This window comes from Chelonia mydas, chromosome 21, assembly GCF_015237465.2.
Source record: "Chelonia mydas isolate rCheMyd1 chromosome 21, rCheMyd1.pri.v2, whole genome shotgun sequence".
Taxonomy (NCBI): domain Eukaryota; kingdom Metazoa; phylum Chordata; order Testudines; family Cheloniidae; genus Chelonia; species Chelonia mydas.
The window spans coordinates 3,260,467-3,288,454 of NC_051261.2; the positions used below are offsets into that span (position 1 = coordinate 3,260,467).

At 41.5% G+C, this 27,988-nt stretch overlaps 2 protein-coding genes across 3 annotated transcripts in view; one reads left to right on the top strand and one right to left on the bottom strand.

Annotated features, from left to right (window-relative positions):
* KCND3 (potassium voltage-gated channel subfamily D member 3) overlaps positions 1-12,661 on the top strand; it is a 226,691-nt gene extending 214,030 nt beyond the window's left edge. The window contains exons 6-8 of one of the 2 annotated variants that reach the window (XM_037885074.2): positions 1,654-1,710; positions 3,015-3,262; positions 6,071-12,661. In XM_037885074.2, the coding sequence (XP_037741002.1) occupies positions 1,654-1,710; positions 3,015-3,262; positions 6,071-6,272 (507 nt within the window). In that variant the 3' untranslated portion in view covers positions 6,273-12,661. The remainder of the gene's footprint in view (positions 1-1,653; positions 1,711-3,014; positions 3,263-6,070) is intronic. The other variant, XM_037885075.2, reaches the window with a different exon arrangement.
* A 3,352-nt stretch (positions 12,662-16,013) lies between these two features.
* Positions 16,014-25,514, bottom strand: DDX20 (DEAD-box helicase 20). The gene is made up of 11 exons (XM_037885014.2): positions 25,206-25,514; positions 24,702-24,796; positions 23,797-23,965; positions 23,352-23,466; positions 23,094-23,236; positions 22,515-22,653; positions 21,934-21,992; positions 21,006-21,088; positions 20,093-20,198; positions 19,903-20,004; positions 16,014-19,015 (listed from the first exon to the last, which is right to left on the bottom strand). The coding sequence occupies exons 1-11, from the start codon at positions 25,396-25,398 to the stop codon at positions 17,862-17,864; spliced, it is 2,358 nt and encodes a 785-aa protein (XP_037740942.1). The 5' UTR covers positions 25,399-25,514; the 3' UTR covers positions 16,014-17,861.
* Positions 25,515-27,988: the final 2,474 nt, after the last annotated feature.

Consider the following 27,988-nt stretch of genomic DNA (forward strand, 5'->3'; position numbering starts at 1 on the left):
GTAGATGATTGAGTCTGCTCTACTTAGCTAGCAGCCAGTTGGTTTGAGGCTCATGCACTAAGTTTCTGAGGCCCTAGGTTCGATCCTGCCTGCTGACAACTGGGGTCTGTTGGCATTACAACAGCAAAGAAAATAATCTTGTGTCTTCAGAAAATGCATAGAACTGTTTGATTAATGAAAACAGTTAATTTTGACTACATTATTTGTTGGGTAATGGGGAAACAGAAGATAACTAACAACTTGAATAAGTTACAAAAAAGTGTCAAGCCTGATTCCTCATTTTCCACTTTTTAAATCAAGATAAGTTTTTTTTAAAGATCTGCTCTACTTCAAATGGAATTATTCTGGGGAAGTTCTATGGCCTGTATTATGCAGGAGGCCAGACTAAATTATCACAATCGTCCCGTCCCATCTGGCCGTGGAATCTCTGAATCTCTGAACTGTTGAACAAACTCTTCAAAGTAGTCATATGATCAGCTCTAATCATGATGCAAACACCACCAGGATTTTGTTTAAGGTGGGTTTATTTTGATTGTGGTTTTTTGGCTCTCTGCAATTCTGCTCAGCATTAAGTGGCTGTTCAGTTCTTGAACTTTGAGTGCTGCTGACCTGGAGTATCAACGTTTTCAAAAAAGAGATTGTCATTCAAGGAGTCAGATGCAACATGTTTACATTGTGGTTCTCAATGCATTAGTCAAAACAGCTCAATCAATTTTTGTGTTGAAATTCCTGTACTTCCTTGGCATTCTTAATGTATTAAGATATTATGCAAAAACGTCAAATCACAGCATATGAATTCTTAAACACTGAAGAGTCATTTTGCAATGTTTCAAAGTTGCAGGTGGAATGGAATGAGGAATGATCCATGTGCCATGGTTACCAACCTGTTTTAAAGGGCAATTCACCTTTCCTTAAACTAGACAGAGGGATTTTAAAAGTACATTCTTTATTTTTACAGTATCTGCAGCTGTCACTAGAATAAAGTCCTACAATTTAACAGCTGTGAATGGCCCACAAATCTGATGTGTTAAAAGACAAAGTGGCCTTGAGATGCTTCCGACAATCATAACAAAAAATTGTTTGCTATGTTAACACAAGATTTTTCAGCTCTGTTCCCCACCCCAGATGTGAACACTGACATTCATAACCTACCCTTTCTCTGGCTGCTGCCTGGGTTGAGCCACATCCTTCAGCCAAAACCTTCCTTCTATATTTCCACAAAGGTCAATCAAAACACAGCCCCATTGCTTGTGTAACCCCTGATCCAGTCACACTGCAATCCCAATTGGGCAAGCTCTGATTGAGTGGCTGAGAATTTGTTTTATCCTCTGCTTCTGGCTCTCAATAAATAAATAAAATAAAAAATGAACAAGCAGCTGTAAATTGCCTTGCCCTTCCACTCTCTTTTAGAAAGAGAACACAAACAATTAAAATGCAAGGTTCCAGAACACTATGTTGAAAGAAAGATAAAGAAAAAGACTAATCTGATTTAGCAAATGAGTTTAGTAAAGGAAAGGCTCAATTGCCCATTCAAACTTGGGGTGCCAGATGGAATGCTGAGATTGACTGGATGGAATGCTGGGACTAAACTCTGGAATGCGGGAATGGACAATCAATCGTGTTTTTATCTTTTGTTGGCATGTTGTCCTGTAGGGATTGTCCTATCTTGTGGATGATCCCCTGTTATCTGTACGAACTTCCACCATCAAGGTATTTCCTTTTTAATTCAATCTGTTTTCTACGATCTCTGTAACACGTCCAGAGTGTTTGTTTCCTTTCTTGTTATTGGTCCTGTTCTTGAGAGTTTGTGCATGTGGTTCATTTTTTGCTGATACCTTTGTTCGCTGTAAGACCTAGTATCTGTTCCAATGAAAACTGATGGCTGCCTTATCTCCAGTTCCCCCTTCCTTCTTTTCCAGTTCTGTTCGGTAAAAAGCAAAATTTGTATGTTAGGCATCTATGAATGTTTATGTATGCGCCTAGGTGTGTATATACTTTGGCTCTTCCCTACACTGTCCTCTACTCATTGGTGCAAGAGGCACTGAAGTTTTCCATGCAACTCTGCAGTTCTAGGCTACCCAACTTTGAAGTTCTAGGCTGCCCTTTATCATCATTTCCCTCCCCCTTACTCTTCCCACTGGCAGCTTCCACCTTGACACCTTTATTTCTGCCACATATAACTCAGCTGCCAGCCCAGCTTTGAATGGAACTGTAGGTGTGACATACCTTCAGGGATCAGCTTAACCAGCACACCATACCTAAACTTTCCAACTTGATGACCAATTGGTCCTGCTGACACAAACAGTACACATCACAGCCTTAGCCCCAAACACAAAGAAGACAGTGAGCCTGACTCTCCTTTCCACACAGGTTTATAACAGTGAGGCACCACAGATTTCATCAAAGTCACTTCAGGGATACAGATGTGTCAGTGAAAGGAAAAATGAGGCCCAAACTATTTATGGATATGGAATGTGTAAGCCAGCTGGTCCTGACAGGCTGTTATGCCTCTGCCACAGTTTCTCTTATTCCCATGTTGTTGTGGGGGAGCAAATACGTTCTCTTGGTTGCCATGAGTAATGGGATGAAGTCATCTCCTTCCCGGTTGTTGTTTGCATTTTTAAATCTGGGAACTGTCTAGTGCAAGCTGTTTCAGGCACAGGGGCAGAGAGCTGAGGGGCTGACCTTTCCCACAAGAATAGCAAAAGGTGTTCTTGAAAATGAACCACCTTAGGGTAGGTTTCAGAGTAACAGCCATGTTAGTCTGTATTCGCAAAAAGAAAAGGAGTACTTGTGGCACCTTAGAGACTAACCAATTTATTTGAGCATAAGGTACAGCTCACTTCATCGGATGCATACAGTGGAAAATACAGAATGCATCCGATGAAGTGAGCTGTAGCTCACGAAAGCTTATGCTCAAATAAATTGGTTAGTCTCTAAGGTGCCACAAGTACTCTTTTTCACCTTAGGGTAGCTACTGGCAAGAGTGACACTGTTGTTCTTTTCCCTGCCAGAACCATGAGTTCATAGATGAGCAGCTGTTTGAGCAGAACTGCATGGATAACTCAATGCAGAATTACCCTTCCACTCGCAGCCCCTCATTGTCAAGTAACAATGGTGGGTCCACCTCCTGCTGTTCTCGACGCAACAAGAAGACGACTCATCTTCCGAACTCCAACGTGCCAGCCACTCGCCTGCGGAGCATGCAGGAGCTAAGCACGATACACATCCAGTGCAGCGAACAGCCATCACTTACAACAAGGTACAGTGAGCAGGCCCTGGCTGCTGACTGCTGCATGCAAACCTGCTAAGGGTGATGTCCATCTGAGATGAGTTTGGGGCAGTTTCTACTCACTCGGCCCAGGAGAAGTGGGTCCCACCTGGGATGATCTAAGTTCCAGTTCTTCTAACATGCTCCCAGGAGAGGTGGCTCCTGGCTGCTATGTGCAGCTCCTATGGACTTGTCCCAGAGGAAGCTGACCCAAGCTCTAGCTCAGCTCTTCTCCAGCCAGTTTGGACCCAAGAGAGGTGACTTCCAGCTGAGGCTCCCCTTGGTTCAGCCTCAGCTGTAACCAGATTGCTACAGCTCATGCACGACCATTCCTGCAGGCCAGCAGGAAGCAATACCCAGTTCAGCACAGCTCTTCTTTGGCTGACCAGAGGGAGGCAGCTCTCAGTTTCTGCCAACTTGGCCACAGCTGTGTGCTCGGTCATGAGCAATGCTAGACAGCATCGGTGCCAGGCAATCTGTATGTGCTGCATAAAGTACAGAATGGGTTGAGTTGTGCGAGTCTAATGTGTGATTAGTAACATCAGTGAAGCAAGGTCTCTCTTTCAATAGAGGACTTTCAAATGGACTCTCCTTTCAAACATAATTTAGTGCATAATCGAGGCATCACCATTACAGTAGTTGAATGAACTTCTGAAGTCCTCTCCCTGTGCCCAGCCAAACTTCTTGTGCATTAGATTTCAGAGTAACAGCCGTGTTAGTCTGTATTCGCAAAAAGAAAAGGAGTACTTGTGGCACCTTAGAGACTAACCAATTTATTTGAGCATAAGCTTTCGTGAGCTACAGCTCACTTCATCGGATGCATACTGTGGAAAGTATAGAAGATCTTTTTATAACACCCATTTTTTCATGCTTTGTGTGTATAAAAAGATCTTCTGTACTTTCCACAGTATGCATCCGATGAAGTGAGCTGTAGCTCAGGAAAGCTTATGCTCAAATAAATTGGTTAGTATCTAAGGTGCCACAAGTACTCCTTTTCTTCTCGTGCATTAGGGAGCTTTGGAAAAGGGGAGGAGGCAAAGACTTGCATTTGAAACAGTAACTCTAGCCTTCCCCCTGATTCCAAAATGTATAAAATCCATTTTACCCACAGTAGAAATGCAGCTGCCTCTGGGGGGATGCAGCTATTCTGTACCAGTCACATGATTCAGCAAGGTGTTTAAGTGAAGTGTTTAAGTGAAGAATAATGTATGAGAATGGGAATGAGAAAGGGAATAGTGAGGGAGTTCATTCCCCATGGCCCTTTCAGGCATTAGCTCAGTATTTCCCAAAGGGCGGGGGTATCCCCTTGGGGGACAGAAAGGATTAGACTGGAGGAACGGACAGGCCTCTCCGTTGTTTCCTACAATCTTCCATTAAAAAAAAAAAGTACATATCCAGCTATTATGGTTTTAAAGAAAACCTTGAAAAGGTTCCCCAAGTGTAATCAACATCTGCCTGAGTCTGCAGCAAGCCTGAAACAAAAGCTCTGAAGCGTATGAACTGCTCTGTTCATTTCAGTGGGTGCTCAAACCAATTCCAATTATGACATTTTAAATGTCAAAACTGTTACAGATGAGCAGTGACAGAGCTATTATGAAAATCTGCACCCTCTACTGCGAGCAGCCGCTCATGGTGGGTTGGGCTTTAAGAACACATGGAGAGGCTGCAGTGAGAAGGAGGGACTGGGGAGTCTTTTAATTTTCCTGATGCGGGGCTCAGTTTTCTAAGGTTTTGGAAACTCTGCCTCAGCTTCTTCAGCTGCGACGGTGGCTACGCCAGAGAGCTTACAGCGGCAGAGCTGCACCGATGCAGTGGCACTACTGGAAGCTCTCTAGCGTAGCTGCTCTAAGCCGATGGGAGAGAGCTCTCCCGTCAACTTAATTAACCCAGCCACAACGAGCGGCAGCAGCTCTGTGGGCAGGAGAAGCTCTCCCACCGGCAGAGCACTGTCCACACCAGCAGTTAGGTCGGTGTAACTTACGTTGCTCAGGAGTGGCTCGTTCACACCTGTGAGCGACCTAAGTTACACCGACACAAGTGGCAGTGTAGACAGTGTGGGTGGGGTTAGTGGTTTACCGGCACTGGATGGCTTTAACCCCACCCTTCTTTTTTCCTATAACTGCAGAGGTGTTATAAACAGGCCACTCTACCTTGAGTGTTCCCTTACAATATGTGCTAACTACTTATGCTAAACAAGCTGTTCCACCTTGTATTTAGCTGTGGGGCCGGGAGTACCTTTCCCAGGCCTGACGCAGAGCTCAGTGTGGCTCGAAAGCTCGTCTCTCTTGCCACCAGAAGTTGGCCCATTAAGACACATTACCTGACCCACCTTGTCACACAGAAGTACCCAGACACTTGAGACATGAGGACAGAGTCTGTTAGTGAGTCAACCTGTAATAACAACAGCGGTGACTTTCCAACAGGGAACCTTTATATTTTGAAAGGACAAGCCCTCTGTTTAAAGCAAGCCTGTTTGGCTGGTAACTGAGGACTCCTGCAGTTATGCAGATGCACAGAAAACAGACCTATCATTTTCCCGTGGTAATTAATTATAGGATGCAACTGATGCAGATCTAATAGGAATGCTCCCAGCTGCCAGATTCTCAAGACTACTGCAGGGGAAACAAGTAGAAAAAAGATAAAGGGATGGAGGCTTTGAAAGGAGAAATAAAACTGCATTGAAGTTTAAGCCTGTGGTCAGGGAGCCCTTATGGGCTCATAAGACTTTGGACCTGATAATACTGACTCTTGTATTATTAAAAAATAAATAAATAAATAAAAATCCATTTTGTTTTCTAGTCGTTCCAGTCTCAATATGAAATCAGATGACGGGCTGAGACCGAACTGCAAAACCTCCCACCTCACGACAGCCATCATCAGTATTCCTACCCCACCGGCACTGACGCCAGAAGGAGAGAGCAGGCCCTCACCGAGCAGCCCTCAACCCACTACGAACATTTCCACCACAAGCAGCAACATAGTCAAGGTCTCTGCCTTGTAAGGTGTCATTTGAAGGAAGCAGCTGGAATGCCGGTGTCCCGCCCCCTCCACACCTTCATGTTCCTTTCTTGCTGCAAATTGTGCCTGGATGGACCAACCTGACATTTCGTCATAGAATTAGCAATGGAGACCTAACGAGGCAGCTTTCTTCAAACTCGCATTCATGCCATGGACTGAGAGAACAGATGAGGAGAGGGAGGAAGAGGTGGGTTGAAGAAAGGGTCTGTGTGTGCACGCGCCTGCGGAGAGCCTTGTTTCAGGATATGACGCAGAAAATTGTTTCCAGAGGCTAGAGAAAAAGAACCGGCATGGCAACAAGAAAGTCAATAAAGAAACAAATATAACACTGTGTATCTCGGCACCTTTTTAAAGGTTTTTAATGGATAATATTTATTCATGAGGAAATGACTGAAAAAGGTGAAAAAAATGGATTTTGTGATTTTTTTTTTTTCCTTCATGGAGCAGAATCTTTAATCAACCAAAATTACACATTTTTTTTTCTTTTATAGAGAAAGATTTAGACAAAGAAGACAGCTGTCACAGAAATCTATTTCCGTTCCTGTGTGTGTGTGTGTGTGTGTGCGCGTGCGTGAAAAAGAACCATATCGAAATGACACACAAAGGTCTGAGCACATTTTCCTGATTTGGTGCACAGTATCAAACTGATTGCACAAGCACAGTGGCACACGTGCACGCACACACCCCCCCCACACAAATAAATCTTTCACCCTGGAAGGCATTCTTTATTTAGATGATTTTGTAACCGCCTTTTAAGTCAATACAGTGCAACTGCAAACAGTGTGTTTGTCTGCTAATTATTGTCTGTGAAAACATATTTGTGGAAAAAAAAAAAAAGACAGGCTTTTGTAAAGTGTTAGTCCCACATGGATTTCTGCTTTCTATTTTTGTTATCACTTACTTGTGAAGAGTGTGACTAGACTACCAGTTCTGTATTTTTAAAAGGAAAAACATTAAAAATGTAGGAAAACTTCTTAAAAACCTGTGCACACTAATGGCAAAGAATGTGGAAGCACCCAACCCAACTGCACCAGATCATCAGAAATAGGATAGAATGTACCTGTCATCTATGCCAATGCTTTTTTATTTTTATATATGCTAATATTGGACATGCAACCCATTGTAAATCACAGCCAAGTAGCGTCTGGATCTACACTAGATCCAAGTAAACCCGGAGCCAACCATTCAGCATGGACTGAGAGGGTGTTTGGCTTTTTAACACAGTCCTGGGGCTCCTATTGGCCGACTGATGGTGTCTGGGTTGCACTGATGTGGTAGGTAAACCAGTTTAGCAACTTTAGTCCTCCCTTCCCAGCACAGGAGCTACAGTGTTTGTGCAGTTGAGCAGGGGGAGGGATACAGGGGTTTTGAATACCCGGGATATGGTGTGGAACAGACACCACTTTACTTTGCAGCTCTATTCTTCATCTGGGAAAAGTCACACACTTCCAGTCAACCAAAAACTGTAACTCTGTGTGGTACTTGCCAAGCTTAATACTTCTGACTAGTTCTATGGTGAATACTGACTGTTCTCCCTAAGATCTTTCCAGTAACAATATGGTCTTGAAATACAAGGACCTGACAGTTTCATTTATATATGGCCTTTCTCCATTTGGAAAAATAAGTGGGAAATAATTGCTTATTCTCCTGCTACACATTCCTCAGACCACCTTTTTGTTATGGGTGCAATTCGTTAGCCACAGCACATACTGATCCAACATAGTACATGCCATCCACAGACACATACAGTATAATGTAGTATTAATTATCACATCCAAATGCCTCAATCAGGCTCAGAGCCATGTTGTGAGGTGCTGAACATACACAGACACATAGAACATACAGACATAGACACAAACCCTGCCCCAAAATTGCTTACAGTCCAATAGATAGCAAGGAGCCATTGCACGCTTCCCTTCTCTCAACAGTAAATAGTAACTTCACTAACACAGCACTATCTGCCACACCACTCAAAGCATACCCCTGGGTGATCCAACAAAAGGATGGGGGGTTTTGCCTCTCAAAATGCACACTGATGTTATAGGACTTAAAATTATGCACTATCAACCCACCTTGTCAACATTCCTAACTTATTACTGGGTATCATGTGGACTCAGATAGCTGTTGTGATAACCCAGTAACCTACTGAGAAACTTATCCCATTCTAGGAATGATAAAGCTAGAGCTAAACATTCAGTTATGTCATAAACTGATGCCCCTTTGCTCCAGGGCTGGATAGCCCCCTGTAGCACATTCTCCAGCACTATGTCCAGTCTGTTTTAAATCACTCAGGTGCTGTGGTTCCTTTGCTACTTTCCTCAGGCGGTTATTCTGTAGTTTACCATTAGCAATTTTTCTTGGCGCTTAACTTAATTGTTCCTTTGCTTCATTTAGTCCCCTTACGCCTGACCATACCCCTGCCCTATTGAACATCTTCAGGCCTAAACAAAGCCTGATTCTCCATTGCCTTGCACCTTATGCCCTCATTTACATCTGTGCAAAGTAAGGCTAAAATGCTACCATGCTGGCTGGGAATGTATTACTCCCACTGTGCGCTCAATTTGCATGGGTTTAAATGACCAGCTACAGGGTGACAAAGAGCCAGGTCCTCGCCTTGTAGTCTCAGCTCTGCCCTTCTCTTCCCTTGGAGTCTTAAACAAGTCACTTCGTCTCTCTGTGCCTCAGTTTCCCCATCTATTAAATGGAGAGAATGACACCCACCCATGGAAAGCACTTTGTGTACAGTGTATTATTATTAATCAAAGTATTTCCTGAACATTCACAATTTGTCAGGGACATAAAGAAAAACAGGAAAAACAGTGCTTGGGGTTCCTCTCTCTAGCTGTTTGGGCTCAGGCTGCCAGGGTAGCCCAGCCCTTTGCTACGTTCTGCATAGGCAAAATTATTTTTCTGCTTAATCAAAAGCATGCAGCATAACATTTCTATCATTACTTTAGCAAGTGCTGCCACACACAATCACTGGCTTGGCAAAGATCCTTGTGAATAGAAAGGGGGGTGGGGAGAATCACAAAGGGTTGATTTCAATAGTTTAAGACAAAAATAACATTTATAATGGAGGCATTAGCCCATTTCAATGCTCATCTGAACAGGATTGGGGCAAATCTGCCCACCTGTAAATAACTGTGTACAGAACTCCCTGGGTTACACAGTGCAACGACAGCCTTGTAGTGAAAGCACTTTGCAGTCACTGAAATAGCACAGATCAGAATGAATCCACATGATATGTATTATATCGTACTGTACATATAAGCATAATTCAAATGCTTTACTGATAAACACAGAGCTGCAGAAAGAGCTCTGTGTTTCTGCAGGAGGAAGGGAGAGCATTTGTTTTGATAAGCACAGGAATTGCTTGGCAGTCATGCACTCCCAGGGTAATGAGAGGGAACTGACTTGATTAGCTTATGTGAATGTACAAAACATTACTGGAGATAGGGCCAAACCAAACCCCAGGTTTTGAGCACTCTCAGACATAGGTTAGTTTAGATCTGGCCTGGGATCCAAACTCTAGAGCTTGGGCCCTTCTCGCCCTTACTCACCTTGTTCTGTCCTCTAACCATTCCTCTTTCCATTCCCCACCTTCATGCGTAGAGAAGTTATAGCTACATAAACCGGCAATTGCCTGCACCAACACCCCATTTACCTGAGGCACATGGAATGCAGTTTCTTCAGGGGTGGTTCTGCATGACAATACATACAGTAGGAGAGGGAATGTAGAACTGTACCGATTATGTTCCTGAAGGGCAGCTGGAAAGAGCAATCCGACGAGTAAATCCAATCAAAAAAATGCCAAACTGTTTTTCCCTCATTTTTTTTCCTACTTTTTTTCCAGAATTTCTTGTGAATTTTTTTGTTTTCTCCTTAAAAAAAAAAAAAATTTGATCATTTATATAGGGAAAAAATCATGTTTTCATTTTTTTTTTAAATCAGCAAATGTCAAAGGAAACAATTTTCTTTGAAAATTTTTGTTTCCTTTGAAATGCCATTTTGTAGAAAAAAGTCTCAAATTTTCACCCAACTTTACTGATGAGTCTATTTTCTTCTCAGCTGGCATTGGGTTGCTGCTTATAGCAGAACTGCACACGCTCTAGGAGCAAACACACCCATTGCAAATGACTGGTACATTCCCCTGCCCCAAACTTTGAAATCAAGCTACTTGCTTTGAAACCCTTCTCGCCTATCTTTGTTTTCTAAGAACTTCCAAGTCACTCAAAGAAACTACCACAAAACTTAAACCACTGTACAGAAATTAAAAATGGAAGAGACCATTTAGTCCAGCCCTTGCCAACACACAATTCTTCCCTATAAAATATTTCCCAGTGCTTTTTCCTAGACTAGATATAAATCTCCCCAGGGACAGGGCTCCCACTGCTTCACTTAAGAAATTATTTCAGCCTAATAGATCTCAATGTCAGTGAGTTTTCGCCTGATACAAAGCCATAATTTTCCCTCCCTTATTTTTCATTCCATTACTCTTGATTATTTCCCCTTGCACTTGCTAAATAGTCCCTCCCCCCTCCTTGAATGTTAGCTGTGCACAAACAACTGATGAATATAAAGTCTTGTCTTTGGCCAGCAAATTCTAATGCAGGAGGCTGCTTTTGGGTGCCAAAGGATTCATATTTTAAAGGTAAATTGGGGGGGGGGGGGGAAATCATAAAATAAATAAGCTTGCAATTCTAAATTTTTAACAGAAGCAGCTTACCCACTGAAAAACTGAATTGCTATTTTTAACACTGGGAAATCACTTTATTTTTTATGGTGTTCAGAGCTGCCAAAACCTAATTTTAAAGTTGCAGGTTTTCCCTGAAATAGCTGATGCCACCGTAGCATTAGGAGCCAGCTCTCAGGGCTCTGATTTATGTAACTGGAGGGGAGGGGGGAAGAGGAGCTCTACCAAGAGCTCAGATTTTGTTGGCTCAGTAGAGGAGGAGGTGCTTTTTCAAGTATTTTAGAAGTAAATCCATTTGTAATCATGTTGTCTGTTACACATGTTCTAATGCAGATTGGGGATCTTAAAAATCATCTTTAACTGATGGTTTGCAGTGTTCCCTGTAAGAGAGAGATTAAGACGGGGCAATGCTGGACTATGGTGGAGTTACAAATCAGCATGAAGTGGCGCAAGAGCAACAGCGGTTTTGAATAAAAAGCCTTATTTGCTAGGTTTAAAGCTTGATTGAATAATATTTGCAACTATTTTTTTTCTACATCAATTGTATTTGTGGATAATTAGTAATTATTCTTCCACACTGGAAAGCTCTGTAGCTGATTAAATATTTTAAATTATCTGGCAAATTTGTGATTGTTTTCCGAGACATTTTGGTCAACTGCACTGAATGGTGTGACTTCATAACTGAGGTTACAGGGCTAACAATTAATGATGCCATAAATGGTTTAACTTCCTTTCTCATTAGGATTTCCTTCTAGATCCTTAAGATTAATAATGAGATGCAATGTGGTTTAATGATTAAAATTGGGATTTAGGATCAGGATGCCTATATTCTATTCCTGACTCTCTTTCTGAATCACCGTGTGACCTCAATCAAGTCACTTTGCCTCTCTATGCCTCAGTTTACCCATCTGTGAAATAGGGATGATAATACTTTCCTGTCTCACAGTGGTGTTGTGAAGTTTAATAAATGTTTGCAAAGTGCTTTAGAGATCCTCCAATGACAGGGACTAGAGGAGGGAAAAGATTTTTTATTTATATTTGGGATACAAGACTGTGCCAGAAAGATTTCATGTTGATCAGTCAACCACACCACACAAAGATGTTTGTGAAAAATTCCTGCTGTAGTCTTATTTTCAGCCAATAGTTTGTTATTTTTGTATGTATGTGTTATGTGTTTCTTCTCCTTAAGTTTTGAACTGGCACTAGTCATAGCAGGTCATATAGCTGTTTGGATGAGAAGTTAATAACCATACAATGCTCTTCTCAGTTCTCTGTCGCAACCATAACTGGAGTTCCAGCTGGTATCTTGGACCAATGAAATATTTTACAAAAAACACGTGTGATGGTATATTTTTGATAATCAGTGAGACATTCCAATGCAATGGTGTTTTCTTTAAAGGTTTTATGTTATGAGAAACGCTCGCCCTTATTATTTTCTATTTTCGTACTATAAATGGGCTTTGCTTACAAGCATCACAAATGACAGACAAAGTGTACTGTACAAAACGGCAGGTAGATTCATTTGAGAACACCCTTCTAAAGAACTCTACGTTTCTGTTGTCTTCTTTTTGACTTGTAGTGCATATGTTGAAACTTGTATATCATTTACAGTATTGAGTCTTGTGCCACTGCTGTACCTGATGTATCCAACCTGGATTAAACAGAGTATATGCCACAAATACTAAGATTATGCTGTAGATTTCTTTTAGAAGAAGTTTTTTTTAAAGGCATGTTGTTTCTTTAACATTACCACTACCAAGGTATTTATGATACATAAAAATGTCAGTTTAAACATAAATTCCCTTTCTTCTATTACCAGAGTTCATCCATATAGAAAGTTTGTTTTAATGGCAATAGGTTTTGAAATTCTATTTTATTTTTTTATAAAAATCTGGAAGTCTGAAGTGCTTTTCCCTAGCCCAGTTTGCATTCTTTTTCTTTCAAGGGGCAGTATTCCTTGCAGATCAACTGCTCTGTACTTTACTACAAATGGATGGCAATGGATCCAGTATAGAGAACAAGATGCTTTGGAGACCTTCCCCCCCATGCTTTTTTGGGGGAGGGAAGGGGGGAGAGCCCAGGCTACTGCAGAATTTCCTTGGAGTTCATGAAAAGAAATCGAACCTGTCAGCACACCCTCTGCCCCACCTTCTGTAGTTATTTCCCTGTAAGCAGTCAAAAGTTTGTGTTTCTTTTCATTCTCAATGAAAGACGCTTACAAGATTTTAGGCCATGCTAAACACCATGGATATCTTTACTATCTATACAATCTTTGCTACACAATTCTCAGAATGGTCCCTTTACCAGAAGGCTACTCTATGACTTGTTAGCTTGACTTGATCATACCCACTCAAGCATATGGGACTTTGCTTCCCCAATTATGGAGTTATAAGGACAGCTGCTAATGGCATAAAAAGCTACAGTGAATTTCTTCCTCCCTTTAGATGGTACGGAAGGATTAAGTTCTCATGTCAACTATATTGTAGCATTATCAGCTTCTCATACGTCATTCGGTTGCAGCCCATACACACCAGTACAATATTTGTCTAACTATTGTAAATGTAGTTGGAATGTTGCAAGCACTTTACAAACACCAGAGTTACAAATTGACGACTCCAACCACACCCCTCATTTCGAACCGGAAGTATGTAATCCAGCAACAGCAGAGACCAAAAAAGGTGAATATAGTACAGTACCATGTTAAACAAACTAATAAAAATAAAGGGAAAGTTTTTTTTAAAAAAGGGAAGCTTGTCTGGGCTTTGCCTCCAAAAAAAATTGACAAGGTAAAGAAACTGTTTCTGTGCTTGTTTTATTTAAATTAAGATGGTTAAAAGCAGCATTTTTCTTCTGCATAATAAAATTTCAAAGCTGTATTAAGTCAATGTTCAGTTGTAAACGTTTGAAAAGAACCACGATAACGTTTTGTTCAGTTACAAACATTTCAGAGTTACGAACAACCTCCATTCCCGAGGGGTTCGTAACTTCTGAGCTTCTACTATAGTTCTTGGAGAAAAAGCCCAGACAAGCTTCCCTTTTCTCCCATGCTAGACAACTTCTCAATCACACAACTCTTCAAGAAACTCCTCTCCCTTATTTAGGAGCTGACCCCCATACCAGGGTCAAGCCGTGGAAATGGGCTCAGGCCCTTAAAAAACCCCGTACCTCAGTGGGTACACACATACAGTGTGCGTCTACCTTTCCACTCTAAGCTTCAGTTCAGAGAAACAGAGTTTCACGACAGCATACTACCATTCCCATGGCTTTCCCACTCTGATCAGAGCTGCGAGATTTTGCATAGTAGGTAATTTTAAAAAAGGCAGTCTATATTTTCAGTTTATGGGCACGGCTTGCTTGCAACTTAATTTCCAATGTACATGAGAGGTAGCGTCTCCAATCTCTATGAAAAGGGCAAATTCATTCAAACTAACAATCTAATTGGCTAAGGACTAGGGAGAAATGGTGTATTGTGTGCACAAAATTTCTCAATCTTCCTTTCTAAGCAAATGCGGCAAGTACTGGTTCCAGTGGAAAAATTTATTTCACCATATGTCAGATGCATAGTCTGCCCTCTATCCCCCGCCTCAGCCCCACACAAAAACACAAAAAAGCACCACCACAAAAACCCAACAAACCAACAGAAACTGACAAAGCAAAACAACAACAAATAAAAACCCCAGAAGCACAAACTGCTGCTTACGCCTTTCTGATGCTGAAGCTGGAGCAAAGTGTGGAAAAGCAGCTAGGGATACAGGATGCACATGAACAAATCCAGCAACTGCCGTATTGCTCACCTCAAGAAAATATGTTTGGTGTGAGCTACACAACTGATCAGAGTGAAGGAAGGGTTAAGAGGGAAAATAATACTGATTACAAAATGGCTCCAAATGGAGAAAAATCTGGTTAAAGTGCATTTATACCTATCCTGAAAACAGACCCTGTCCTAATAGCATTGTGGGATTCTCTTGAAACTCCCTCCCACTGATTTAAGAGCTAAAATGACAAGTCAGAGAGAAGAATTTTCCTAACTGCCACTATTGCAAACCCCAAACAAACTTGAAACTTCAGTGTGCCTTACGCCTCTGAAAGCATTACCATAATAAAAATTCTGCAGCTGGAAGTTGGTCATGACTAGGCAAAACCCAAAATACAAGCCAGTTTGCTTTCTCAGCTATGCAACGGTAACAGTTCAAAAAATTTTTTAGCAGTAAGCCAGTAGATATGACTTAAAGACACATGGAAATAGCTATACTGCTTATGTAGTTGCCTTTTTTAAATCACTTTTGCAGTTCAAAAATAATATCATCCTTTTAGCATTGACTGCTTTATGACTACAGAACACATGAAATGGAGAGACCTGCTGACACAGCCTTTGCAAGGGAACAGTAAGGCAGACAGCCCAGGATGCAGCCCAATTCTGCATCCTCCTTTCCAGCTCATTAGAACTGGAACAGAATTTATTGTTTTTAGAAACAAAAATCACATCATAGTCTTTTCAACTAATAAAAAAACACTCAGAATTGTGTTATTGCTATCGTGTTCATTTATTCTGATGTTACAGAGGAAAAAAATACCTATATAGCTCAACTGCCTTTTCTAAATTTTAACTAGTGTCATTCAATCAAAAGTTATACTGCACATATCAAGAATTCTTTGAAATATAAAGAGACATATTAAGGATGAAGAGTTCTCCTTGTGCATTGCTTTAAAAACGGCAGTTCTGATTCTGCAAGCTCTACATCTGCAGGATTCCCAAGCTCTACATAAATACAAACAATGGGCTCAATCCTGAATGTAAGAGGAAGAACAATCACCACTGATTTTACACAAAATCTCACTCCAAAAACTTCTAAGAGTTAACAGTAAAAACCCATGTCAACGTCTCTCTCCTTAAAACAGTCTAATTAAAAGCTGCTAATTAGACAACCCCACTGTAAACACTGAGCAACAGTTATGGTTAAAAATTATTAAGCTTGTTAATTTTTCCACTTGCTGTGAACCCCAACACCCACTAGGTGCCACTGTTGTTTCTTCTTCTCACAAAAAAAAAAAAAGGTGAAAGCAGAGAGCCTGAATTCACCAGCAGATAGGTGCTACTTTCGTGTGCTATATTATCAATTTTGTCCGGTTACCGCAGACTGAAAAGGAAAGAAAGTTTATACCACAAAACTCAACTATTTGCTACTTGACAAGTAGCAAATAGTCAAAGCTGAGATAAGAGCATTCACTTACTGGCATGCTCACGAATATAGGTTTGTAAAAGTGCTATAAACAACTATCCACTGCCAACAGGCCTGTCTCTCTACACATCACTTTGTCCAGACATCTCCTATGTCTTATGGTTAAAGAGCTTCACTGCACCATGAAAGACCTCCCTGAAGCCTTTTAAGGAGCTTTGGATTGTTTAAGTAGCAAGGGGTGGAGTTTTGCTACAGAGCAAGGGCTTGAACACTGGCGTTTGCGCAAGTATTTTGTGACTGCTTAACATTAACGTGAGGTCTGCAGTAACTTGGGAACGTGTGCCCATATAGCACGTTTCAACATGATTATTGCACCAAAGGTACAGCCATGCACAACACAGGACTTGCCTGCTGATGCCTACTGGGTCTTCTACCTACATGTATCAAATATCAACGCTAGTTTTAAAGTAACAGTGGATTGATATTACGGTGGATGACAAATTCACAATTTCTCAAGATGAACTGCAAGGTGGTGACACTGAACACCCTTCCATTTGAAGTCTTCTACCCAAGCTTTGTGCACGTAGGAACACCAAGCTTTCCCCCAGGAAAGAATGTTAACTCACAGGTAGGAAGCAACCCTCCCACTAAAAGGACTTCAGGCTATGTCCTGGCATCTCCCAAGAACAGGATCAACTGTGGATGGCTGTGAAATTAACACTTGTGAACTAGGAACCAGCCTGAGACCCAGATCACTTCACAGAGGACTCAGCACAAGGTTTCAGATGGTAATTTTCAAGCATCCTACTAGGCTGGATTTGAATTAAGAAGCTAGAGTGGAAAGATTCTATATGCATTACCAATATCCTAAACCACCCAATCCCCCATTTTTTCCAGGCTTCAGACAGACAAAACAACATCAAGACCTAAACAAAGAATCCCAATTAGTTTCAGGGCTAATAAGTAATTTCATTTCTAATTAAAGTTTTCCCTTAAGCATGGCAAGTCTGATACTGCAGCACCCAGGGGGACAGACCAATTATGATAGCTGCGTTTTTTTTGTATATAATTAAAACCTCCTCTATCGCACAGCCTACCATACCTAGCTGTGGAAGTGTTATTTATACAGTTTTAATTAATTCAATTTAAATTAGCAATACATGTATTAATTGAGATAAGCAGGTTTTAATCTGCCACTATTAAATAGCACGAGCAATTTTTGCTCTGCTTAAGAAGGCACTAAAACTGGAATGATAGCTGCGCCTGAAGAATAACTTCCGTAGGTTTTTTAATGACAAATGCAATCTCACCCATGGAATATCACAAAAACAAGGAATAGCACAGAAAATTAAAGATGACAGTATACTTTGCTGAGTTTGGTATTTTTAAATGTGGTTTCTTACATCTAAAGTGTCCTTAATCTGATTCAGCGTTTTTGTTCACTTAAAAGATTGAAACTAACATCCAGATGTACAAGACAAGTCATTTCTATTTATTGACAAATATCTGTTGCAACGCCAATTCACTGAAATGCATATAAAACATTTACCCAGAAAGGCTTTTCTTGTAAAAAAACAAAACAAAAACATTTTTACTTCAGTCTAAAAACAGACATCTCTTTATTTTAAGTCAATTTCTGAGCTTAGATGATAGCTCTTGGTAATTCTCAGTCCTTTTTGCAGTGAAGACTGCTCTCCCATCACCAATCACTCTTCAGCAGTTCCTGAAGATAGACAGAGTTGGCATGATAAGCAGTCATCCAATTAAAATGCCTACGAAATTTCCTATAGTAAGAGTGAGAAGCATAATAACTCTGCCATGTTCGGTAATAGGACTTCCAGTATTCTTCATAATTCTGAGTCTCATAGGAAAAGCCAGGAGAGCTCTCATCCTGAGGGCTGTATGAACAGTCTTCCTGGGCTCCTCTCTTTGGAGGACTGGGGGATTGTTGGTAGTGGCTTTTCTTACATCGTTTGGAATTTTGTTTCACCACTTTTTTTTTCACTCGACTGTGCTTTTGGATTTGTGGCATATGTTGGTGCTCCACTGGGCTCAGGGAGCAGCTTATGCTTTGGGAATAGTTTAGCGGAGCCTGATCTACAATAAGCACATCACTTCCTCTCTCTTGAGTATCTGAAGAGGCTTCAAAGTATGACTTATTTTCCCCACTATGAGAGGAAGCTCTGGAACTGAATGAGTTACTATCACTATCAGTGTCCCCAAATGATACACACTCTGCTACTGAGTACATGGTCTCTTCCATCCCCTTTTTTTCGAAAGCACCATTTTTAGGGTGCTGGTACTGCTCTCCAGGGCCTGTGTAGCTTCTTATGATTTCAACCCTTTTCTCCAACCCTTCTTTAATGAAGTACTCATAGTCTTCAACAAACTCTGCAAAGCTCCATGGAATGGTAGGCTGTGGGTTCTTAAATGATGACAAGCAAGGAATTTTGGGAAGTGTATTTTTTAAGGTTTCCTTGTTCAGATGTTGACCAACATTTTGTTCAGTGGTTTTGCAAGCCGTTGCCATTTGATTTCTCTGTTGTGTGTTGAAGTTTAATGTCTTTGGACTCTTGCTAGTTTTTTCTGCATTTGCATGATCTGGGCAGCCTTTTAGTAGTTGCTTCTGTTTCGAAACCCTTCTTGGCTTGGACATGGAAGAATTTTCACCTGAAACACTAGGATCACACTGAGGTATCTGAGCACAGCTATTTACGTGCATGTGCTGCACTGACTCCTCTGGTCTTTTATGGGTCAAGATATGAGCATTCACTGAAGCATCTGCATGGGCAATAGCTGTGACCTCTACATCCCACTGGGCAAATTGCTCCATCAATCCAGTGGGTACAGGTTCTGCACAACAGAAAAAATCAGCCATTCAGTCAAAAGCAGCACAAGACTTCTTTCTTGACCCCGAGGAAACAAGTATGTTTTGCATGCTATATAACAAAATCCCAAATCATAACAGATTGTAAAGTGACAGTTGTCAAATTTGCTCTTTTTTCATAAATATTACCAGTATTTCTGGTGGAAGTTTTGTTTTTGTTTCTTAAAAAATTCAATAGATGCATTTCTCTATTAGAACGCCATCATTCTTTTCATAATTATTCACGGTAAACTATACCTATTATCCGAAGGGTAACCTTAGAGAAGAGCAATAACTCAGGTCATTAGAAGATATATTTATGGCTAACAATGTCAAACGTAATACAGTATTATCTCTCTGCTACAGCATACATCCTAATTAAAAACATCGGTTTTAAGATATATTAAAAATGTTAAGAGGAGCATGGAAAAGAAAATGCAAAGCATTGTTAACAGGTAAATTCTGTTATTGGGGAAAAGTGATGATGTTGAATCCATTCAGATTTCCCAGTTCCTCTCTCTTCCACTCCACTATTGCACCCACCCAAGACCTCAGCACTCCACTCTGTCGTTCCCATCGCCTTCTTATGAAAATCTATCCCTAAGTGCACACGCAGTTTTAATTTTGTATTGTTTTGTATAATTGCAGTGATTTTAAAATAAAGCTACAGGCCACCTAGTTAAGAGCTATTTATGTACGTTATCAGTACCAACACTCTGCCTTACAAGACATATATTTAGCTATTAGACTTAGCATAGTATCTGTAGATTAAACCACGGTTCATGATGGCCACCTGTAAATTCAACTGTCACATTAAAACCAAAAAAATAACTAAGAGAATATAATGCAGACATATTCAGGAGACAGACTGTACCTGGTAAAGGAAGAAGCTGAAGATTACATTTCTGTGCAATTTTCATCATCATATTCTCTTCCTCCCCACGGCAACAGTATGTCACAGCTAGACCTAAGGTTCCTACAATACAGGGAGCGAGGGAAGAATTAGCTAGCCAGTTCCACATATGCATTGCTTCCAGCTACACAACCCCACAACAGTGTTTTACCAAAGCGTCCAGCTCTGCCAATCCGATGCATGTATGTTTCCCAGTCCAAAGGCACATCCAGGTTGATAACAAGATTCACCTTCTCAGCATCAATGCCACGAGAAGTCTTGAAGAGAGGGAAAAAAACAGAGGTAATGGTGACTAGTCATAAAAAATGCAGTTCATCTATCAATTCAGGAGGCCCTTCTGTAAATTCTATGTATTTCAATACACTATACGTGAAAACTATAGTTTCCTGGCTTGCTTAGGTTAGCTAGAAATAAGTGTATAAACACTCTGCATTGAGATGTACAACTGGAGGATCATTTGTATTACTATGGAGGAAGAATAAGCAGATGTCTGGGTACCAAGGAAGCACATATGCTCCCAGCTTAGGAGAAATATACAGGACAGTAATATTTTTAGGTGGTAGAACTTCAAGCACTGAAGTATTGAATAACCTTGCCCTGTCTTTTCATGTTTTTAAGTATAAAGAAAAAAATTGTACCATGGCCAATACTCATGTGCCACACACAAAAGAGATATTGCTACAGCTCTCCTTAAAATGTGAAAGAGGTGCTGTGTTAGTATCACATGAAGGAGAAAAGTAACCTCTGTTCCTCTGTACCACCACCAAAAGATAGACTTATTTCTTTGAAATTCATATAGCCTCCCAGAGCCTAACTATAAAAAGGTAATTAAAAAGAAATAAGTATTTAAACTTTATGTTTTTAAAAAGACTTTGAAAATTAGTTTTCTTTTCTGAAGATGAAAACTGGCTGGCAGTTTGTGTGCTCCCCAGAGACAGAAAATTACTATTTTCAGACAAATGTTCTATAAATACTGCTAAGTCAGATCTATTTCCAAGTCAGGTCTACATTACATGAATTTATGTTCTAGAGAACTACTTATCAGAAAGAAAAAAACAACTCACTAAGTCTGTGGAAATCAGGACTCTACAATGGAACTGCTTCAATTTAGCCATAGCATCAAGACGCTGGTTCTGATTCATACTTCCTGAAGAAACAATAATGAATATTTAGAAACTGAAAGAGTATTTAGGTTATTTAGCCTTATGCTGCTCAAACCCAGAGAAAACAGGGCTCAGTAAATTCTACTCCTGAAAGCTAATGAAGTGGCATCCTTCCTTCAGGCACTAATTTTAAGGCATGTTGTATCTACACCAGGAAATGGAGATGACTGGAAAGTAGACAAATCTGAAAATATGATTAACAAAGTAGGGTATAAAATTCATCTCTTTTTAAGAGAGATTATCCCTTTTTCCAAGTGTTATAATAAACTTGGGTAACATGGAATGCAAATAAATTTGACTTACTATCTATCATAAAGATGCAAATATTCTTACAGCAAGGGTAGACAAAGAAAAGGGATTAGTGATAATTACAAAAACAAACAAAAAAGGATGGTTTTGTTATAATTGTGCTGAGCTTTATTTTATTGGCTTCTTATTCTTAATAAGTGCCCTAATACATCAAATAACTCCAGACACACACTTCTGAAAATTTCAGATGCCAGAGGACTTTCCTTTCCAAATACATCAATCTGTTACAGAACTCCAAAGCATAAACGGGATTCCCTATTACAGACTGGAAAACAAAATGAAGTAACTGAACCATCTAACCAATAACAAAAAAATAAAGTTAAGCAAATATTTAAAGATTCTCAGTGAACATGCAAGAAATATGAACGGTCAAACATTATCTGTAAATTATTCATATAAATGCCCCCAAGTCCCCCAGCTATGTCCTGAATACTCCAATGGCGACATTTCTACTGTGACTTTAGGTCAGTTTCACACAAAATTCCAATTAACAGAAGCAGTAAGTTCCAAACGCACTTGCCTGAAATGCACACAGCAGGAAAACCTTTGGATGTCAATACTTCAGCCAGGTGTTGAGCCCTAATACAACATAAGTATATAAAGGTTGTAAATAAAATTACATACTTCCCGGGTTTCTTCAAGATGACAGACTGAAGATGACTTAACAAGCTAAGCATCAGATCTGAACTTTCACGCCTTTACAGCCAAAGATTAAAATTCCAGCAGTTGTCTCAGCTGTTCATCTGGTTAAGTTAGATACAATGACAGTTTGCAATTTTGAAACTGGTGGATCTTTCAGCTGAGACTTCAAAAATCAAGTGTGCACAGACATTAGTTCCCACAGCACTCACGTAAATGCAGAAATTGCCCTGATATCAAAATTCCCCCCAACCTCTACACACACTTAGTACTATGTACCACCCATTCAGGCTGCAGCCCTGAGTTCCAGAAACGGTAGCATTTCGGAGTTGAAATTTGCATGCAGGTTGTGTAGTACTTTGGGCTCTTTACAAAAGGTGCTATAAAAATGGAATATATTATGCCCACTGTTCACAAACATCTGCAAACATCATATTGTTAGTTTTAAGAAGTTCTTGTTACCTGCTATGCAGATTTGAGAAGACCAAGGCCTGATTAAATGGAATCTTACTGAAGAGCTCCTGCAAGTGCTGTGCCTTCTCCTCAAAAGTCTTATGAGGAAGTGAATGAGAATTCACAATTTTGTAATATTGCTTCAACCCTGTGCAAGAAATCAAAGCATGGTAAGGTTAACAATACAAAAAACTCACAATGAATTGGTATTAAAAAGTTGATTAAAATATGTAGTAACTAGAACAAGAACATTAAAGAATAGGAAATATTAGTTAACCAATTATCACCACATGCTGAATTCGAATCTGGAAGGCTGTTTTTCTTTAAAGTTTGGAATCTTTTCTTGAAGCTTTGGAAAAAAGATAACCCATAATAGAGAAAAAACACACTCTCTCATCATAGATACTTTGCCTAAGAAAAGTTGGGGTATAAGCACTTTTTTGAACAAATCACGAAATAGAAGTGATAAACCAAGTATTCTGAAATGTTTTTTGTTTTTATTAATTATACTCGTAGCTGAATGTTAAATAAATTCAGATTTTATTTGCCTAAAAACATTGAAGTTATGGATGTGCAACTTATACATACCAATGAGACTTGGGTCAGTAGGGTTCAACCTCACAAAGGTAGGGTCTCTCATGTACCTGGTCAAAGCATTAGCCAATGATTCAGGGTAGGTAGCAGAGACAGCCAGCATCTGTTTGTTGGCTGGCAAAGAAGAATAAATCCAGCTAAGAGAAAGTAAGATATTGAAAGTGAATGTATAATGCATGTTTTAGAGCTGAAAGATTCTGCATGTTAAAACTACTGCTAGGCGTATGAGAGAAACACTAGTATTTTTCTTACTTGACTTGTTCCTGGAAGCTGCCTTCTTCCAGAAGCTTGTCAGCTTCATCAAGAATGAAAAGGCGGATACTGGCTGTATTCAGACAGTCCAATTCTATGAGCTGCTTTATTCGACCTACATGATAAGAGAGAAGTGAGACACTTGAGCCCCAAAAATATTTATGAAAAGAATCTGGTTGAGACAAGACCACTATCTGTTGTATATCAAAGACTTGTTACCTAACCCACTTATTTAATAAATCTTTTTTTAAAAGCATATTTAGACTAATCAATCACTAAAAATACTTCTCTGGTCTAATTTTCTTTTGCTTCAGGCTTTGAAACTGTCCTCTCTGACTGTGAGACAAGAATCAAGAATTCAAGAGTGCATTTATGTACCAAATATTGTACTGTTGAAAAGCGTATCACTGAATTGTGACTAAAGTACAGTGAAGTGTGTTCTTACCTGGAGAGCCTACAGCTATGTGACACTTTTTTAGTCTTATTTTGTCTTGGTTCAAAGGAGTCCCTCCAATGAAGACGTGACATTCCAAGCCCTCCATTTTGATTCCAATAGTTGTGATAACAGCATGAATCTGCACTGCAATTTCTCTTGTAGGAGCTAAGACCAGGATCTGAAATAAAGAATTGGGCTTTGAAGGGACAGTGACGGCTCAGTGGATTAGATGCAATCTTTCACCTCTACATCACTGCTTTAACTACAGCTTAGGCGGCCAGTGACAAAGTTTTTACCATCAGCTGTTTCATGACTTGTGTAACACTCCTTGGAAGTCAAGTCCAGTTCTTACTGGAGAGGTCCTCCCACCCCCAAATCAATAAGTTGAGACTAAATTCCTACAGCCCCTGTAAAAGCTGCCTCTGAAGAGTAGATTTGAGGCATATTGATAGGATGGCATAGGTGAAAGTCTACTATCACAGTCCATGATATACTTGTCCTAACAAAATATTTCTGTCACTGAGGTTGTCGAACCAACAAGATACTTTTTTGTGCTTGTAAAGCCTAAAAATGATCAACAAGGGAGGCATGGGTGTTTCCCTTATGGTACCCGCATATTTATTTCATTATAACCTATCAAGCAATCTACTACTAACACAGATTACAAAATAAAACAGCAGCTCTGCAGCACTGCATTCTTACTAGGAGCTTCTGACATCAAGGCACTGAGATTTAACAGTAAAATACATGATGCGCTTCATTCAAACATAGACAGCCACACAGCCCCTGATTAAATTGACCAATATCCTGTCCTGCAACTAGGTGGAGATCTCTTTGGTTATTCAAATACCTTGGACAAGGACCTGGAAATGCTCCCAGGCTACTACAAACCACCAAATCTTCAGGACTCTCACCTGGGTTGCCGGGTTTTCCAGTATGAGGGAATCGAGGGCAATGGTTGAGAACACACAGGTTTTGCCAGTGCCAGATTTTGCCTGCACAATGAGATCTGAAAGGGTTTGAAGGGCCCAAATCAGGCAGCAGCCAGAAGAGTGTCGCCCAGGTGATGCAGCGTTATTAGGGGCTTCACTGACTCCCTGTGCACGAACAGGGGCCGAGTCTCTACCAATCGCTCCTTCCCTTGGGAAGCAAACCACAGGCCCCAGCTCCCGACCCCCCACCCCCCGGGGGGGCCCCCCTCCCAGCTCCCGACCCCCCACCCCCCGGGGGGGGCCCCCCTCCCAGCTCCCGACCCCCCACCCCCCGGGGGGCCCCCCTCCCAGCTCCCGACCCCGACCCCCCACCCCCCGGGGGCCCCCCCCCCAGCTCCCGACCCAGAACCCGACCCCGGGGAGGGGGGGCAGCTCCCGAACCCGCCCCGCCCCCTGCACCGCCGGCAGCCCCCCGCGCCCGCTCACCCAGGCCGCAGCGCCCCAGCGGAATGGCCTTCAGCTGCACCGGCGAAGGCCTCAGGAACCCGGCGGCCTCCAGCCCCGCCAGCACCGGGGCCGACAGCAGCAGCGACCCGAAGTCCGCCGGGCCTCCGGGGATCAGCACGTCCCGCGTGCGAGGCCGGGGCGAGGCCGGAGCCCCGGCAGGAGCCGCCATCATGGGAAGCAGGCGAGATTGGCAACTCTCGCGAGAAGCCGCAAAGCGCCGCGAGGCCTTCTGGGGGAAAACTTTATCAGCAGCCCCGCCGCGCGGACACGGCCACGGGCGGAAGGAACCATTGTGTGTTGGGGGGGGGGGGGGGCGGAAGGAACCATTGGGGTGATTTGGTGATAGACTCCTGGGGACTGAAAGCGGGGAGGCAGGGAGCTGGGGGGGGGGGAGGCAACTGGAGAGTGAGAAGGGGGGGCACCAGGGGGCTTCTATGAGGGGACACCAAAGGGAGCAGGAGACTGGGGGGAGCATTGGAGCACTGAGAGGTGGGGGCACCCCCCAACTTGCCCCCCCACCCCACAGGGCACCCCCCAACTTGCCCAGCCAGTTGCTTTCCTTCATGAGCACCCTTCCCCCCCACAACTCTTGGCACCACACTTAGCATGGGGTAGAACACATTCACCGGCATTAATGCACCCCCACGAGCCGGACGAAGGGCTATGCCCATCTCTTCGGGCACTGTTCTCTGCACTTGGGGGGGGGATGCTTGATGGTCACTTGTTATTGTCTACCGCTAACCCCTAGGATTTTAATGTACAGCGCCAAAGTGGGTGCGATAGCTCTGGATAGCTTGAAAGCATCTCTCCCTCTCACCAATAGAAGTTGGTCCAATAAAAGATACGACCTCACCCACCTTGTCCCTCTAAGATCCTGGGACCGACCTAGCTACAGCAACCCTGCATCCACCAATGTTCTTAATTTGTCCAGCGGAAGATCCAGCTGGGCAGTACCTGCATAACGTGTAGATGGTTTCTTGTCAGCAGAGGGTGCTGTCACTGCACATATTGTGCTTCCTTTATTGATTCTGACATAAAGGTGTAGCTTAATCAAGTCTGTGTGTGTGTGACAGGATGGCATGGTGCACATAGATTTTCCCATGGGAGATGTGGGGGAAATTTGCTCTTGCTGCAAATTGTCACTACCTCAGATCTACAGACTTGGTTTGGGGCTGATTTATATTAAATTTGCGCAAGTGGAACTTACTGAATGGACATATACAGACTAATCAGGTCTAATAATCTATTGAGGTTAACCTTAAGAAGCCTCAGCATTTGAACTTCGAGTAACAAAGCATCAGAAATTTAGCATGCCAGTATATTACTACTCTTAATTTGTATTACAGTACACCTAGGGATCCCAACTGAGATTGTGCTAGGTGATGTACATACACTTAGTAACAGGCAGTCCCCGTTCCAAGGAGCTTCCAATCTAATTAAACAAGAGAGAAAGTATTAATATCCTCAGTTTACAGACAAAAAAGACAGACAAATTAAGTGATTTGTCCAACATCATCCAAAAAGTTCATGATAAAGTTACATACTGAACCCAGATCTCCGTGAGTCCCAGTCTGATACCGTAACCACAAAACCCTCCTTCCACTCAGTAAGTGCCTCAACTTCTACTTTTCTAGAAACACCAGGAAATATGAATTCCTTGCTAACAGACCTTTATTTATTCATTTATGTTTGTTAGCTTTTAGCATCTAGCTCAGCAATACGAATTAGTAGCATCCTCTGTACGGAGCAGGTTATAGAGCTCAAACAGAATCCCATTACATTTTGTTCCATATGATAAAAAGACCCCTTTAGTAAACCAAACACTCACGCCATTTATCTCACATTTGCTGCTCAGAAATTGCAGCCGCGTAGGTTTGAGCATAAAAAGTAACCCTCCACAACTGAAATTCCACAAACTGAAAAAACTCAATGTGGCCGTGCAACTGACGTGATTAATTATACAATTTAATAATGTGGCATGATCCTTCAAGGGTGAGGGCTGGGTTTGTTTTGCTCTTTATAAAAACTGGATCTATTCATTATTGTCCACGGCTGGGTAATAAATAACTTGCCCTGTTTGGCATGCGGTTTATTGTAGACTGATATGCAAGGCAACCATAACTTCGACTGTGTGATTTATTACGTGGGGAAGTGTGCAGTAGCTTTAAAGGCAAGTAGGTGGAATTTAATTGATAGTGATTGTCTGTAGCAATGTGCCACATCCAATGTTATCAACTATTGCAGCAATTCCCATTGTTCTCCGTTGGCAGACATGTCAGACTGGACATCCAGCAGTTCTGGTTTTTATTTAATTTTAAATGACTTGGAGTTTTCAATATATAAACCTACAGGTAAAGTCCTGGCCCCACTGAAATCAATGGGGGGAAAAATCACATTGATTTCAGTGGAGCCAGGATTTCACCTACAGACTGAACACAGGGGAAGGAAGGAAGGGGGATAGAGTGGTGGTTCCTGGGGTGCATGTGTCTGTGTGGGATACATTCATTCTGGTCCTCTGAGACTATTATTGCCTCTTGGATCTTTGAAAGTGACTTTTCACATCCCCATCTACTATTTTAATCTCATAACTGATGCAAGATTGAAGATTCCTTCCCCTAGATATCTTTGAAGTTGTAGTACATCTGATAACATTCACTCCTTCCTCCTTCTCCTCTCTCTCCCAGCTGATGTTCCAGCACTCTCTTTTCCTTCATTAACGCATTTTCTCCATCTTCCATCTCCCTCGGGTACCTTAGTATCTG

Coding starts and splice junctions, on each gene's coding strand:
- DDX20 (XM_037885014.2), bottom strand. CDS start 25,398: ATGATGGCGGCTCCTGCCGGGGCTCCGGCCTCGCCCCGGCCTCGCACG. Junction 20,199..21,005: donor TCCTGATTTCCACAGACTTA/GTGAGTTGTTTT, acceptor CCTCTCTTCAAG/ACTTCTCGTGGCATTGATGC. Junction 20,005..20,092: donor TGGCAGAGCTGGACGCTTTG/GTAAAACACTGT, acceptor CCTGTATTGTAG/GAACCTTAGGTCTAGCTGTG.